We start from the raw sequence: 13,947 nt of genomic DNA, 5'->3' as shown, positions 1-13,947 counted from the left end.
CAAGTATGAAGGGACACAGACGATCTCCTTTGAGAATTCCACAGGACAATACAGGTGTCCAAGATGTTCTTCATAGAGTGACAGGGCTTCTGTCAAATTGGCACAGTTCCCCTGTGTAGAACATTTCCCATCCTGCTTCACTACTTTCTTGGAGAAATCAAGAATCAATCTGAGAAACTCCCAGGTGGAGTCTTCTTCCCGAGGTGAAGATGGAACAGCTGTCAAATCATTCATTCTGGTGGCCGCTTCGCTCTGAAGGTCCAGCAGCCCCAACCAGTGTGGGTAAATCTCCGGTGGGCAAAGCTGCCGGGTTTGTTTTGCAGGTCGCTCAGTAACGGTGGTCCTGCCAGGTGTGCACGGACCGGCCATCCTGCTCCTGGACGGGACTGGCCATCCTACTCCTGGATGGCATCGGCCATCCTGCTCCTGGACGGGACCTGCCATCCTGCTCCTGGACACGGACCGGCCATCCTGCTCCTGGACGGGACCGGCCATCCTGCTCCTGGACGGGACCGCAGGCTCCTGGACGGGACCGCGGGCTCCTGGACACGGACCGGCCATCCTGCTCTTGGACGGGACCGGCCATCCTGCTCTTGGACGGGACCGGCCATCCTGCTCTTGGACGGGACCAGCCATCCTGCTCCTGGACGGGACCGCGAGCTCCTGGACACGGACCGGCCATCCTGCTCTTGGACGGGACCGGCCATCCTGCTCTTGGACAGGACCGGCCATACTGCTCCTGGATGGGACCAGCCATCCTGCTCCTGGACGGGACTGGGGCTCAGGTGGCCGAGCGAGAAGCCAGGTGCCGCCACCGCCACAGGGAGGCCAGGCCCAGGGAGGCCTGGGGAGGCGGCTCCGCCAGCGGCTGGCTGGTTCTTATGGCTTTCCATCCCCTACTGGGGCTGTGCCCACAACCAAGGTACATGTCCTTGACCAGAATCCAACCCGGGACCCTTCAGTCCGCAGGCCCACGCTCTATCCACTGAGCCAAACCGGTTTTGGCGGCTTTCGATTTCTTTACTGTTCATTCTACTTAGATTTTTCAGTTTCTTATGGTTCAGTCTAGGAAAGTAACATATTTCTAAGGACTTGTCAATTTCTTCTGGGCTATCTAATTTGGTGGTTTACAGCATTTTATAATATTCTTTGTTGTTGTTAATTCTAGTCAAAGGATATTTTTCCATTGATTTTTAGGAGGCGTAGAAGGGAGGGGAGAGACACAGAGAGAAACATCACTGTGAGAATCAATTGGTTGCCTCCCCACACACCCTGACCAGGGCCAAGGTATCAAGCCTGCAGCCCAGGTGCTCTCCCTGGATGGAATATCCCCTCTGAGCGAGGGCTTCAGAGGACTTCTTATTTCTGGGGTTCTGTTATAACATTTTTTTTCATTTCTGATTTTGTTTATTTAAGTGTTTTCTCTTTTTATTAAGTCAAAGGTTTGTCAATTTTATTTATCTTTTCAAAGAACCAGCTTTTTTGCATTATTTTTTCTATTGTCTATTCTATATTTTGTTTAATTCTCATTTTTAAAAACTTTCTTCTAATGATTTGGGGCTTCATTTCTTATTTTTTCTATTTTTAATATATGAAATGTTAGATTATTTATTTGAAAAATCTCTTGTTTCTTTAGATAGGCCTGTAATAATAAAAACCTCCCCTTTAATACCACTTTTGCTAAATCCTCTAAATAGTGGTATGATGTATTATTAATTTAATTTGTCTCTATGCATCTTTCTATTACCTCTTTTATTTCTTCGTTGACCCAATCATTACTTAGTAACATGTTGTTTAATCTCCACATATTTGTGTTTTTCCCAGCTTTCTTTTTGTAGTTGATTTCCAATTTCAAAGCATTGTTGTTGGAGAATATGCTTGGTATGATTTCAATTTTTCTGAGGTTAGTCTGGTGTCCAATTTATGGTCTATCCTTGATAATTTTCTATGCACACTAGAGGAGAATGTATATTCTGTTTTCTTTGTTTTGTTTTTAGCAAAAAAAAAAGGTATACATATATTAGTTATGCCAATTTTTTTCCTACTGTGTCATTTAATGTCAGTATTTCTTTATTGACTTCCTATTAGAATGATCGATCCATTGCTGTAAATAGGGTATTTAGGTGCCCTAATAGAATTGTGTCTTTGTCAGTTTTTTCCTTTCTTTTAATAGTTTATATATTTTGGTGCTCTCTGGTTTGGTGCTAATGTGTTATATTTTCTTGATGTATTGTCCCCTTTGTCATTATAAAATGTCCATCTTTGTCTCTTGTTACCTTTTTTATCTTACAACTAGAGGCTATGCACAGATAGGTGCACATGTGGGGTCTCCTGGCCTGGCCAGCAATTGAGGCCAATTGGGGCTGTCTTGCCCAGTCTCAAGTGGGGACAAAAAAGGCCAGTCAGCTGGGGGAATGGACTGCGGGAGGCTGGCCAGCTGTGGGAGGTTGGCTGGGGGAGCACACTGACCACCAGGGGGCAGCTCCAGCATTGAGTGTCTGCCCCTTAATGGTCAGTGCACATCATAGATACCGGCCAATGGTCCAGTCATCCAGCCATCTGGTCATAACAGTCTCTTAGGCTTTTATATAGATAATTTTGTCAGTTTTGAGTAGGTAAGCCCTCTTTTATCTAGATGTACTATTATATTCCACTCCTTCACTTTGAGTCTATATTTGTCCTTAAAACTGAGATGTGTTTATAGTTGGGTTTTGTTTTTTCATCCAACCCACTATTCTGTATCGTTTGGTGAGTTTAGTCCATTTACATTTAGGATGATTAGTAATATATGAAAATTTTCTATAGCAATTAGTAAAGCACTTCTAATGATTTTTACAAGTATCTAAGCTAATGCTAAACCAATTTTATTTTTACTAGCTGGAAAAACTTAAGTATTATTTAATATTACAAATTTTCATACTTGAAATCTTAATATAAGAAAAAAAACACACTTCCAAATTAACACAAACACATTTTTAAAAAATGTTTTTAATTAAAAAACGTAAAACCATAGATGGTATTTATTTATTTATTTATTTATTTATTTATTTAAATAAATTTTTATTGTTCATATTATTACAAATGTTCCTTCCCCCCCCCTCCATTGCTCTCCTCCACCAGGTTCCCAACTGACCCTCTGCCCTTTCCCCACCCCCCATTGTCCTCATCCATAGGTGCACAGTTTATATTCAGTCCATAAATGGTATTTAAAAAGACAAGATAATAATTAAATCATGTACTTATATTCCCTTTAGTTTGCTATAGTTCCTTTTCTTTAGAGTATTTTTTATGGTATTTTCCCAACAAAATTACTAAAAAAGTTTTCCAACATAAAAAAAAAAAAGCATTCAGAGTCTCCTTGAGAGCTGCAAACAATGGATGCACTTTTCAGTAACAACACAAACATGTAAAACTGAGGAAGCAGCAACTGCATCTGACCCTGACATGTTCATGCATCTCATGACACAAACACATCCTGAAGGCTTGAGAAAACAATCCAGGACAAATATCTGTTTGTCAGAGTAATCTCATCAGCTTTAACTTCCAGCAGTGCAATTGGGGAAATGCCATGACATAGGTTTCACTATAATTCAATTCACAGACCATAACAAAATGCTAGCTCCTTCTTAAAAAGCATGCTGGTGGTTTATGCGTGTGTGTGTGTGTGTGTGTGTGTGTGTGTATTTCGTGCTTTTTTTATTTTTAGAAAGTTATTATCATAAAAATTTGATATAACGATTAAATTTAATCCTGCATTCACAGGGATCCTCAAAGTTTCTCACTCTGTCATTTGGATAATGCCAAGAAAAGCAAAATGAAAAAGAGGAAGATGAAAAAGTAGAGAAACAAGGAAGATTTCCTACCATTCTACTGAGTGTGAATATAATGATTTGCACTCCCCTGCAATTAAACATATTTCTAAATTCATATATTGCTGAATTAGTCATGAAATCACGTTCACTTTGGTTTATCTAATACAATCAATTTATCTTTTTTTGTATAAGTCTCAGGCAATATTTATACATTTACTTAAATTTTGTGGCTATGAATAAGGTTTTTATGGCTATGAATAAGGTTTTTATGGTTGGGTTTTATGAAACCATAATAAGGTAAATATGCTCAAACTGCTATGAGTTTGTCTAAATAATAAATTCAGAGGTGGATAAGAGGGACATATATAATACTTTCAACAATAAAGATAAGAAAAATAATAAATTCAATAAAAGTCACAACAATTTTCAAAGGAAGCACTGAAAATGTGATAGAAATCTCAAATACATACTAAAGTTTGGAACATTATACCCTAAATGCTAAATTGTCATTTTGGAAGTTGAAGAAAAACTTAAGTAGATTTTCTAGCCAATTAAATTTTTAAATATTGGAATTTTCAAAGTAAGTTGCACTTTTTGAGATTTATATTGGAAAAATACTCAGCAAGAAAAACATCATTAGCATTTATAGTTAATCAGCTAATGACCATCTCAATCTCAATCTCAATACTGTCATATTTTGCTCTCAGGAAGTGTTCTTTCATTCTGCAGGGGAACTCCATTGTAATGTGCACTAAACAGGACTGTAAAGAAAATGAGCAAAGGAGAGGAGAGGATAAGTCTTATGTCTTTCCATACAGACGTTCAATGTGGCATACTAGGCAACATTCCCTTTGGCAAACTTCAGACTATAGACTGAATGTTCACTGAATTAAAATTTGTAATTATCCAATTTCCAAGGCACTGATGTAGTAGTTTTCTGGGAATTATCAAAGGCAGAAAACATATTGCCTCATGGTAACATCACAGTTATAGAAAACAAGAACTGCAGGTAGCAGGGATTGGAAGAGCAAAATTTTCTCTAAATTCTCTACCAAACTACCTAAAATATCAGCATATAGCAAAAGGATTTCAAGGCAGAAAACCAAACCAAATTCTAAGGTTTTACATTTTCATAATGCATCATTCTAGAATGTTCTTGGAGTTCTATGACTGACCTTTGTTGGAAATCCTATTCTGCATGTTAAGACCAGAACCACAGCTGAAAGTTCTGGGTAAACTTCCTTCTCATAAAAGAAAAGGGATTGCTGTATTCAGAGTCTTTTTAGCAGATTATATTGTAGGACTCACCAAAGGAAGAAAGGACTTCATTAGATATATGCTTCAACAACAATCAGAATGACATTGTGGGTTTACTGGCCATGCTGAACAAACACAAAGAAAATGAGAATGGAAGTCAGGGAACCAAGTTCACATTCTGGCTCTTCCACTAAAACCATATTTGTGGATGTATAGGATGCATTTCCCCCTCCAAAGACAACCCCAAAATTGTCTCATACCCTTTAAATATAATGAATGATATCACCTTTAGTGGCAAAATAAGAAAACATAAAGTACAACAACAGAGAGACAAGTTGCACATCATAATGGTAATTTCATTAACAAAAATAATAAACCACAAGCCATCCAATGGAGCAAAGAGAAAATATGAGCTATACCTTTAACAATTTGGATTTAAATTTGTTAGTACCATAACGATGCCCCATACCAATATTGATCAATAGTTATATATTTCTTTGTAGTGCTGAGATTTTCATAATATTTTTTAGGATAAGACTTTTTCTTTTAAAAAATATATTTTATCGATTTTTTTTTTACAGAGAGAAAGGAAGAGGGTTAGAGAGTTAGAAACATCAATGAGAGAGAAACATTGATCAGCTTCCTCCTGCACAATTCATACTGGGAGTATGTCTGCAACCAAGGTACATGCCCTTGACCGGAATCTGGGACCTGTCAGTCCCCAGGCCACCGCTCTATCAACGAGCCAAACTGGTTAGGGCAGGATAAGACTTTTTCTGCTAATTATAAAACATATGATGTTCTACTGGATCCCCACCTATAAGATACCATGTTATATTAACAAAATAATATTTTTAATTTTATACTTTCAGATTGTTGCTTAAATATAATGAAAAGCAGTTAATATTTTTGTTTAGAAGTATTTTTTTTAAAAAAACAGGATGTTACAATTTACTTTTTGCCCAGTAGAGATAATACAGGTCCCTACTAAGCTCACAGGGCTGTTGCATACATCAAGGAGATCATTTATGCAAGTTTTCTGAGATAAATAAAGCATAAGCACAACACTGTTATGCTGATGCCAGCTACATGAGTAACTAGGGATTAAGTCAGTTCTCCTTGGGGAATAGACTATAGAACTTCCTATACTAAGCTAAGCAGGTATCTGGTTCCTTGACTAAAAGCTGGGTAACTCTAGAGAAGGGAGAAATGTTAGAAACCTTTCTAAGGCTGGTAGAAATTTAAATTTTCTTACCAATGAATCAACTGCACTATTTATGTTGTGCAGATTAAATTCAGTTGCCCAAAAGTTTAAAGAAAAGAGGAGGCTACACATACTGATGGTAAGAAATAAAATGCTCTTATCTGTGGGCAAACACAAAATTCTATCTCTTTGATAAACAAACCCCTCAGGTTTAAAACATTTAGCCAATTTTCTCTCAAAAGCTGGGGTTTCATAGATACTTCTTATGATTCAGTCTTACACAAATTTCAATAAGTTTTTTTTAGAAAAGCAACCCTAGATATGGTTTTTATGAACTTTTTAGTTTCTTACATAAAAATCTCAACATATGGGCCAGCTTTTACTCAGACTACCTGTTTTAGATATGTGATACAATGGGGAAGATAACCAACAAGTAAAGATAGAACTTGTGGTGAAAAAACTGGAAGGAACTACATTAAAATAGCAATTATTTTCACTGGCTGATAGAATTATGGCTAATCTAATTTTGATTTTGGTTCACTAAACTAAATTATCTACAAGTTTTTAAAATTTGTTTTATAACAAGCATGTATTACTCAGTTACAAAGGTGTAGAAAAGCCAATTGCATAGAAAGAGTTGCAAGAATACAGAATAAATATATCACCTCAGCCTAGCTGGGGTGGTTTACTGGTTGAATGTCAACCCATAACCCAAGAGGTCACTGGTTCAATTCCAAGTCAGGGCCCAGGCCCAGGTTGTGGCTCCATCCCCAGTAGAGGCTGTGCAGGCGGCAGCCAATCGATGACTCTAATTATTGATGTTCCTATCTCTCCCTCCCTCTCCAAAATCAATAAAATTATACACACACACACACACACACACACACACACACACACACACACATACACACACGCACAAACTCAAATGCTACTGATACTGTTTCAGACACTTACCAGGAATTGAAGGTTTAACAAAAGTTCCTTTTCACAGCTAGCTCAACCTAAACAATGTTAGATGAGTAATAATATATTTTTAAAAACAAGAGAGATAAATAGCATTTTAGAAAAAAAAAATAAAGCTTATTTTTTCTTGTAGGGGCAAATAATTTAGCAACATTTTACAAAGCTTTTAAAACTCAATTGTCACAGAGCACCATTAGATATTTACTCAGAAATGGCCCAGGCAGCTTAGAGATGACTTTTCCTCATGGGCGAGATGCCTGATTAACTGCAACAAGATGAAACATTCAGCGCATCTGGTTGGGGCCAACATGCATGATGACATGCCTCTCATAAGCCCTTTTCATTGTTTTCTCAATTTGCTTCAGAAACACTTGTGGGATTCGTCCACATAAAGTGTGTACAGTTTCCAAAAACTTCAACTGAAGAGGGTAATACATGGATTGAAAGAGGTTGTCTTGAAAGGGAAACTGAAAGAAAGAAAAATTTTATTTTAGTTACTAAAATGATATTTAAAATGCAAATAACTTTTATTAAGAAATGAAGCAGGGAATTACTGTAAGCATGCAGGCACAGTCTATATATACATGGTGACAAGGCCTCTGAGGACCCAGGGTCAAATCTTTACTCAATCCTGTGCAATTCCAAGCAATCATTAACCCATTTGTGGCTTCAGTTTCTTTACCTTAAAAAAAAAAAAAAAAGATGATGTACTTGGGTCCTCAAAGCTTTTAAAATCTTGTAAGACTCAAGTAGATACTTATTCTACTATAATAAAACAGGAAATTCTTCATAATTTTTGCCTTTATAGTCCAGAGTTTAGTAATTACTATTAACATTTATTAACAATGAACTTTATTTTAATAATTCATATACAAAATACTAGTTGGTGGTTATTTCCCTCTTATTATTAAGGTTTCAAAAAATTTCTCTTGTTTTACCATGGAATATATACATGAGTATTATTTTTGAAAATAAAAATTTCAGGAGAAACCAAGATAGCAACATAAACACCTAAACTGCTGTCTTGCACAACAATTTCAAAACTAAAACTAAAAGACAAAACAAATATCATCCAGAACCACAGGAGAGCTGGCTGAGTGGAAATTCTACAACTAGAAGGAAAGAGGAAAGCACATAGAGACTCAGAGGAGCTGCAAAAGGCTGAGGTACAGAGACACACACGCAGGTGGCTGAGTGCTTGGCTCGCTTTCTCTAACGAGAAAGAGACAAAAGTTCCTAACTGCGCTGAACCACAGTTCCAGGCAAGTGCCTGGGGACCCAGGCTTATATGGGGGGATTCTGGACTGTGGGGCGGAAACTCAGGGGAGCTGCAAAAGTCAGAGGTCTGAAGGTGGACACACACAAGTGCATGAAGAGAGAACTGCCAGCACAGAAGTTGTCCCAGTGTAGACACAGCTTATCCTCACAGCCAATTTGTCCTGGAGGTCAATCCTTTCCTTCCCAGTGATACCAACAACAATCAAGACTTAACTACATAGCCCACAAAGGGGTGCATCAAGAGTGTTACCTCAGGTAACTGGGGAGGCCAAGCCATGAAGACAAAGAAACAGGACACAAATGAAAGAAATGGAGTAAAATAAACAACTGGATATAGAGTTCAAAACCATGGTTATGAGGTTTTTCAAGAATTTCTTAGAAAAGGCTGATAAATTTAGTGAGTCCCTCAAGGATATAAAAAAGGACCAAGTATAAATTAAACATACCCTGACTGAAATAAAAAAAAATATTATACAGAGACCCAACAGCAGACTAGAGAAACACAAGAATCAAGTCAAAGATCTGAAATATAAAGAAGCAAAAAACCCTCAACTGAAAAAGAAAAAGAAAAAAAAGAATCCAAAAAGTTGAGGATAGTGTAAGAAGACTCTGAGACAACTTCAAGAGTACCAACATTAGAATTATGGGGGTGCCAGAAGAAGAGAGAGTGCAAGATATTGAAAACCTATTTGAAGAAATAATGACTAAAAACTTCCCCCACCTGGTGAAAGAAATAGACTTACAGTCCAGGAAGGGCACAGAACCCCAAACAAGAGGAACCCAAAGAGGACCACACCAAGACACATCATAATTAAAATGTCAAGGGCAAAAGACAAAGAGAGAAACAGTTAGTTACCTACAAGTGAGTACCATACAATTGTTAGCTCATTTCTCAACAGAAACTATGCAGGCCAGACAGCAGTGGCAAGAAATAGTCAAAGTGATGAATAGCAAGAACCTACAACCAAGATTACTCTACCCAGCAAAGCTATCATTCAGAAATGAAGGTCAGATAAAGAGCTTTACAGATAAGAAAAAGCTAAAGGAGTTCATCAACACCAAACCAGTATTATATGAATTGCTGAAAGGTATTCTTTAAGAAGAGAAAGAAAAAAAAAAAGGTAAAGATAAAAATTATGATCAACAAATTCTTATCTATCAACAAGTAAATCTAAAAATCAAGCGAATTAAAAATCTTATGAACAGGATAAACTGGTGAATATAATAGAATCAGGGACATAGAAAGGGAATGGATTGACAATCCTCAGGGGAAAGGAGTGTGGGGGTACGGAAAGAGACTGGACAAAAATCATTTACTTATGGATAAGGACAGTGTGGGGGGTAAGGGCAGAGGGTGGGGTGGGAAACAGGTGGAGGGGAGCTATTAGGGGAGGGGAAGGAGGAACAATTGTAATAATCTTAACAATAAAGATTAAATTAAAAAATTTTTTCAGACCATTTAGTTATGAGCATGTGTCAAAGTTTTATTACAATATTGTTGAAAGTTAAAAGGCCTCTAATCACTCAAGTTAAAGATTTATTGTTGAGAAGGACATTTTATAAGAGAGAGAGAGAGAGGGAGAGAGAGAGAGAGAGAGAGAGAGAGAGAGAGAGAGAGAGAGAGAGAGCGAGAGAGGAGAGAGAGAGAGGAGGAGAGGAGAGGAGAGGAGAGGAGAGAGAGGAGAGGAGAGGAGGAGAGGAGAGGAGAGGAGATGAGCGGAGGACGAGAGGAGAGGAGAGGAGAGGAGAGGAGGTCGAGAGGAAGAAGTAGAGGAGAGGAAGAGGCGAGGATTAGTCTAGGCGATTACGGTGAGGAAGCGATGCCGCGCGACGGAGAGGCGAGGAGCCGAGGAGGGAGCGAGCTATATTCGAGGAGCTGGCGGGCGTGGAGCGGCTCTTCGCGGAATTGAGGACATTCTTGAAGGCTCGTGCTCGAGGCCATTGTTATCCTTCTCTTGCCTGCCCCGAATGGGTTGTTCTTCTGGTTCTGTACAACAAGCTTCAATCCCTTTAAAGTTAATCAGAAATATTACTTAATCATGTTTAGTAGAAATCAAATTTCTTCCAAGAAGGAGGCTATGCATTATATGATACAAGATGGTTCTGTCCAAAACCATGTTTAGGACACTTTTTTACATAGAACAATTTAGACCATTGATGAATTCCTTTTCACCACTGTATCCTCAGTGACAGAAACAGAGTAGGTCAAAACTATGGAATCATCCTTGATTCCTTTCTTTCCCTTACATCCTTTAGCCAATTCATCAGCAAGTGCTATAACTCTGTCTTGATAACATATCACAAACATGCCCACTTCTTCCGATCTTCCTGCTATCACACAAATGCTTGCCAGCCCCATCTCTCACCTGAATGCTTTAATAATTCTCATTAAAGAGCCATTGTATTTCCACTCTTGCACCCTTTCCACCAAGTTACCAAGGAGATATTTTTAAAGGATAGGTCAGCGCGTATCATTTCCATGCAGAGGCTTTTCACTCTAATTACAGTAAGAGTACAACTCCTCTCTTGCCCTGAAGGTTTCATGTGACCTAGAACTCTCCATGCTCATCTCCTCTCCTCTTGTTTCATCATTCTGCTCACTATGGCTACTTCCATGTCTTTTGGGAACAACAACTCATTCCTGTCTTGCTGACTTTCACCAAGTTAATCCTATTTAGCAGTATCTTTCCCCAGATTTCCCCATAGCTTCTTTCATCTGATCATGCCTCAGTCTTACATAAACCACTCTAAGGATCCTAGCTCATCAATTTACCTCTTTACTTGTGTGACTCGGTCCTTCACCCTGCCCTGGTCCCCTTCTATTACCTCCCACTATCTGACACAATTGTTAAATGTTTATTGTTCATATGAGTATTATCTGGCTTCCTCTATCCAAAATATATGCTTCATGAGGACAGGGCTTTGTCAGTCTTGTTAGTTCTGACTTCCCTAGAGCCTCCTGCATAAAATAGGTTCTTCTTAGATGATTGTTGAAAGGGTTATTGAAAGAATGTGTATCTGATAGATGAATTTCCTTGGATCATGATGAGAGGAGATTGTAATTCCTTTTTACACAAACACATATACACCAGATTAAGGTGTGTGTGTGAGAGAGGGGCGGGGGGGAGAGGGAAAAGGCACAGATATAGGAAAAATATTTTCAAAGACAAATGTTAAGGGAGAAAAATATAGTGAGAGAAATAAAAGCAAGAAAAGAGAGCAATGAGAAAGTGTAAGCAATGTAGGGAATAAGATAAGTGTGAACTGTTATAATCAAAACAATTTCTAATTATTGAGCACAGCCGTATGTGAGGCATACTAGAAGTTTAAAGACTATCATTTGTTGAAATCTCCTAACACTGTTATGAAGTATGTAATATTACCTCCATTTCACAGATTAGAAAACTAAGGCCCAGCATGGAAATAGCACAGAGTTAATGAATAATAACCAGAAAGTGACCAAATTTGGACCTGAAACCAGGTCTGTTGATCCACAAAGACAAGCCCTGACCCTATTTATCTGTGATGCACATCACTATGAATAGTTGGGAAATACATATTTTATAATGTAATCTGCCTATATTTACTCATATTTCAAGATAGGTTTAGTGATATTCTGATTGAAAGGTTTGAAAGAAAAAGCCTTTTTTTTTTTTTGATCCACCAGAAAACAAACAAGATAAATTATAACTATAGAATCAAACTTGATCAATTCCAAACCAGGGATGACAGATCACCAATGAAATCTGAGAATGGCTCTGACGTACCCATAACTGCTCAATACTTCTTTATATGCCAGGACCTCTCTTGTATTCCCGAATGGGCTTGCCCCCTGGAGTCAGTGTTTGAATCACTAAGTACAAAACAAATTTCCTATGTATGCAAATCACCTGGCATTTGCAAACCAACAGGTCAGTGCCTATCATTTAGAAATATGGGAAATATAGGAAAAGAAGTATTAGACATGGGCATTCAAAACCTTCTCTGCACAGAAGATAATTCTAGGAAATTTAGAGCTTAAATTCTCTGGGAATCTCCTTAGTGAAATGTACATTTTCACATAGGAGAAATGTGTTATTATATTGCAGGATTCACCCTCTACCTCACTCCTGCCAAAGTCAGCACATGAATGTGGGGAAGATTCCTCAATCCTAACAGAAAAAATAAATAAATAAACTCAAATAAAGTTAAGGGGTCAACAAACTTTCCTATAAAGTGCTAGATAGTAAGTACTTTAGACTTTGTGGACTATATGATTAGTCACTACTACTCATTTCCGCCATTGCAGCATGGAAGCAGCCACAGACAATACATAAATGAATAGTTGCCACTATGTCCCAATAAGACTTTATTTATGAATGCTTAAATTTGAATGTTATATAATTTTTTTCATGTCCTAAAGTATTATTTTTATTTTTACTTAAAAGCCATTATTGGATAGCCACAGGGAACTGAGGGGAAAAAAAATCGAAAGAGAGTAAAAACAAGCAAACAAACAAAAATTCCTAACTCCCATATCTTACAAACACTGGAAGCAAGGTGGATTAGGCCTAAATTTGGTAACCCCTATTATGTCTTGGAATTGCCAATGAAATTAAGGGAAGTATAGATGAAGTTAGTGAGAACTTCAACAAAGAGGCAGTAAATTTTTAAAAGACATAGACACCATAAAAGAAAATTAGTCAAAATGAAGAATGAAATAACTAAAATGAAAAATACACTAAGAGGAATCAATAACAAATTAGATAAAGCAGAGGATTGAATCTGCACTTTAAAACACAAAGTAGTGGAAAACACCAATTAAGAACAACAAAAATAAAAATATAATTTTAAAAAATGTGAATATTTTAAGGAATATTTGGGACAACATCAAGGGTAATAACATTTGCATCATAGGGGTATCAGAAGGAGAAAAAAGAGAAATAATAACTGAAACTTTCCTAACCTGGTGAAATAAGTAAATATATAAGTCCAAACAGCGCAGAGTCCCAAACAAGATAAACACAAAGAGGACAACACTATGACACATCATAATTAAAATGCTAACATATAAAAACAAAGAGATAATCTTAAAAGCAGCAAGAGAAAAGTATTTAGTTACTTATAAGGGAGCTCCATAAGACTGTCAGCTGATTTCTCAACAGAAATTTTCCAAGCCAAAATGCACTGGTACAAAATATTTAAAGTGACCTATAATCAAGATTATTCTACCCAGGAAGAATAGTTGGTGTTTTCCACTATTTTGTGTACTTAGCAGCTACACAGTACATAAAAACAAATACAGTGGCATAGGTAAATACCTACACTTGCTGACTCTCACGATCACATCAAAATTACTAAAAGGTAGAACAACTACCATCCAGAACTGTGTGTGGGAAATCTGGTTGTGTGGAAGTTCTACAATTAGAAAGGTGAAGAAAGTGCATTGATACT

General features: G+C 37.6%; 1 protein-coding gene across 2 annotated transcripts in view; it reads right to left on the bottom strand.

The window, feature by feature from the left end:
- Nucleotides 1-7,100: 7,100 nt before the first annotated feature.
- The window catches only part of GXYLT2 (glucoside xylosyltransferase 2), a 173,541-nt gene continuing 166,694 nt past the window's right edge, over nucleotides 7,101-13,947 (bottom strand). For both annotated transcript variants that reach the window (XM_036428845.2, XM_045578262.1), the window contains exon 7: nucleotides 7,101-7,703. In XM_036428845.2, coding sequence (XP_036284738.1) covers nucleotides 7,521-7,703 — 183 coding nt within the window. In that variant the 3' untranslated portion in view covers nucleotides 7,101-7,520. The remainder of the gene's footprint in view (nucleotides 7,704-13,947) is intronic.

Source organism: Pipistrellus kuhlii, unplaced genomic scaffold (genome assembly GCF_014108245.1).
Source record: "Pipistrellus kuhlii isolate mPipKuh1 unplaced genomic scaffold, mPipKuh1.p scaffold_m20_p_93, whole genome shotgun sequence".
Lineage (NCBI taxonomy): Eukaryota > Metazoa > Chordata > Mammalia > Chiroptera > Vespertilionidae > Pipistrellus > Pipistrellus kuhlii.
This window is presented reverse-complemented; position numbering and strand designations above follow the sequence as displayed.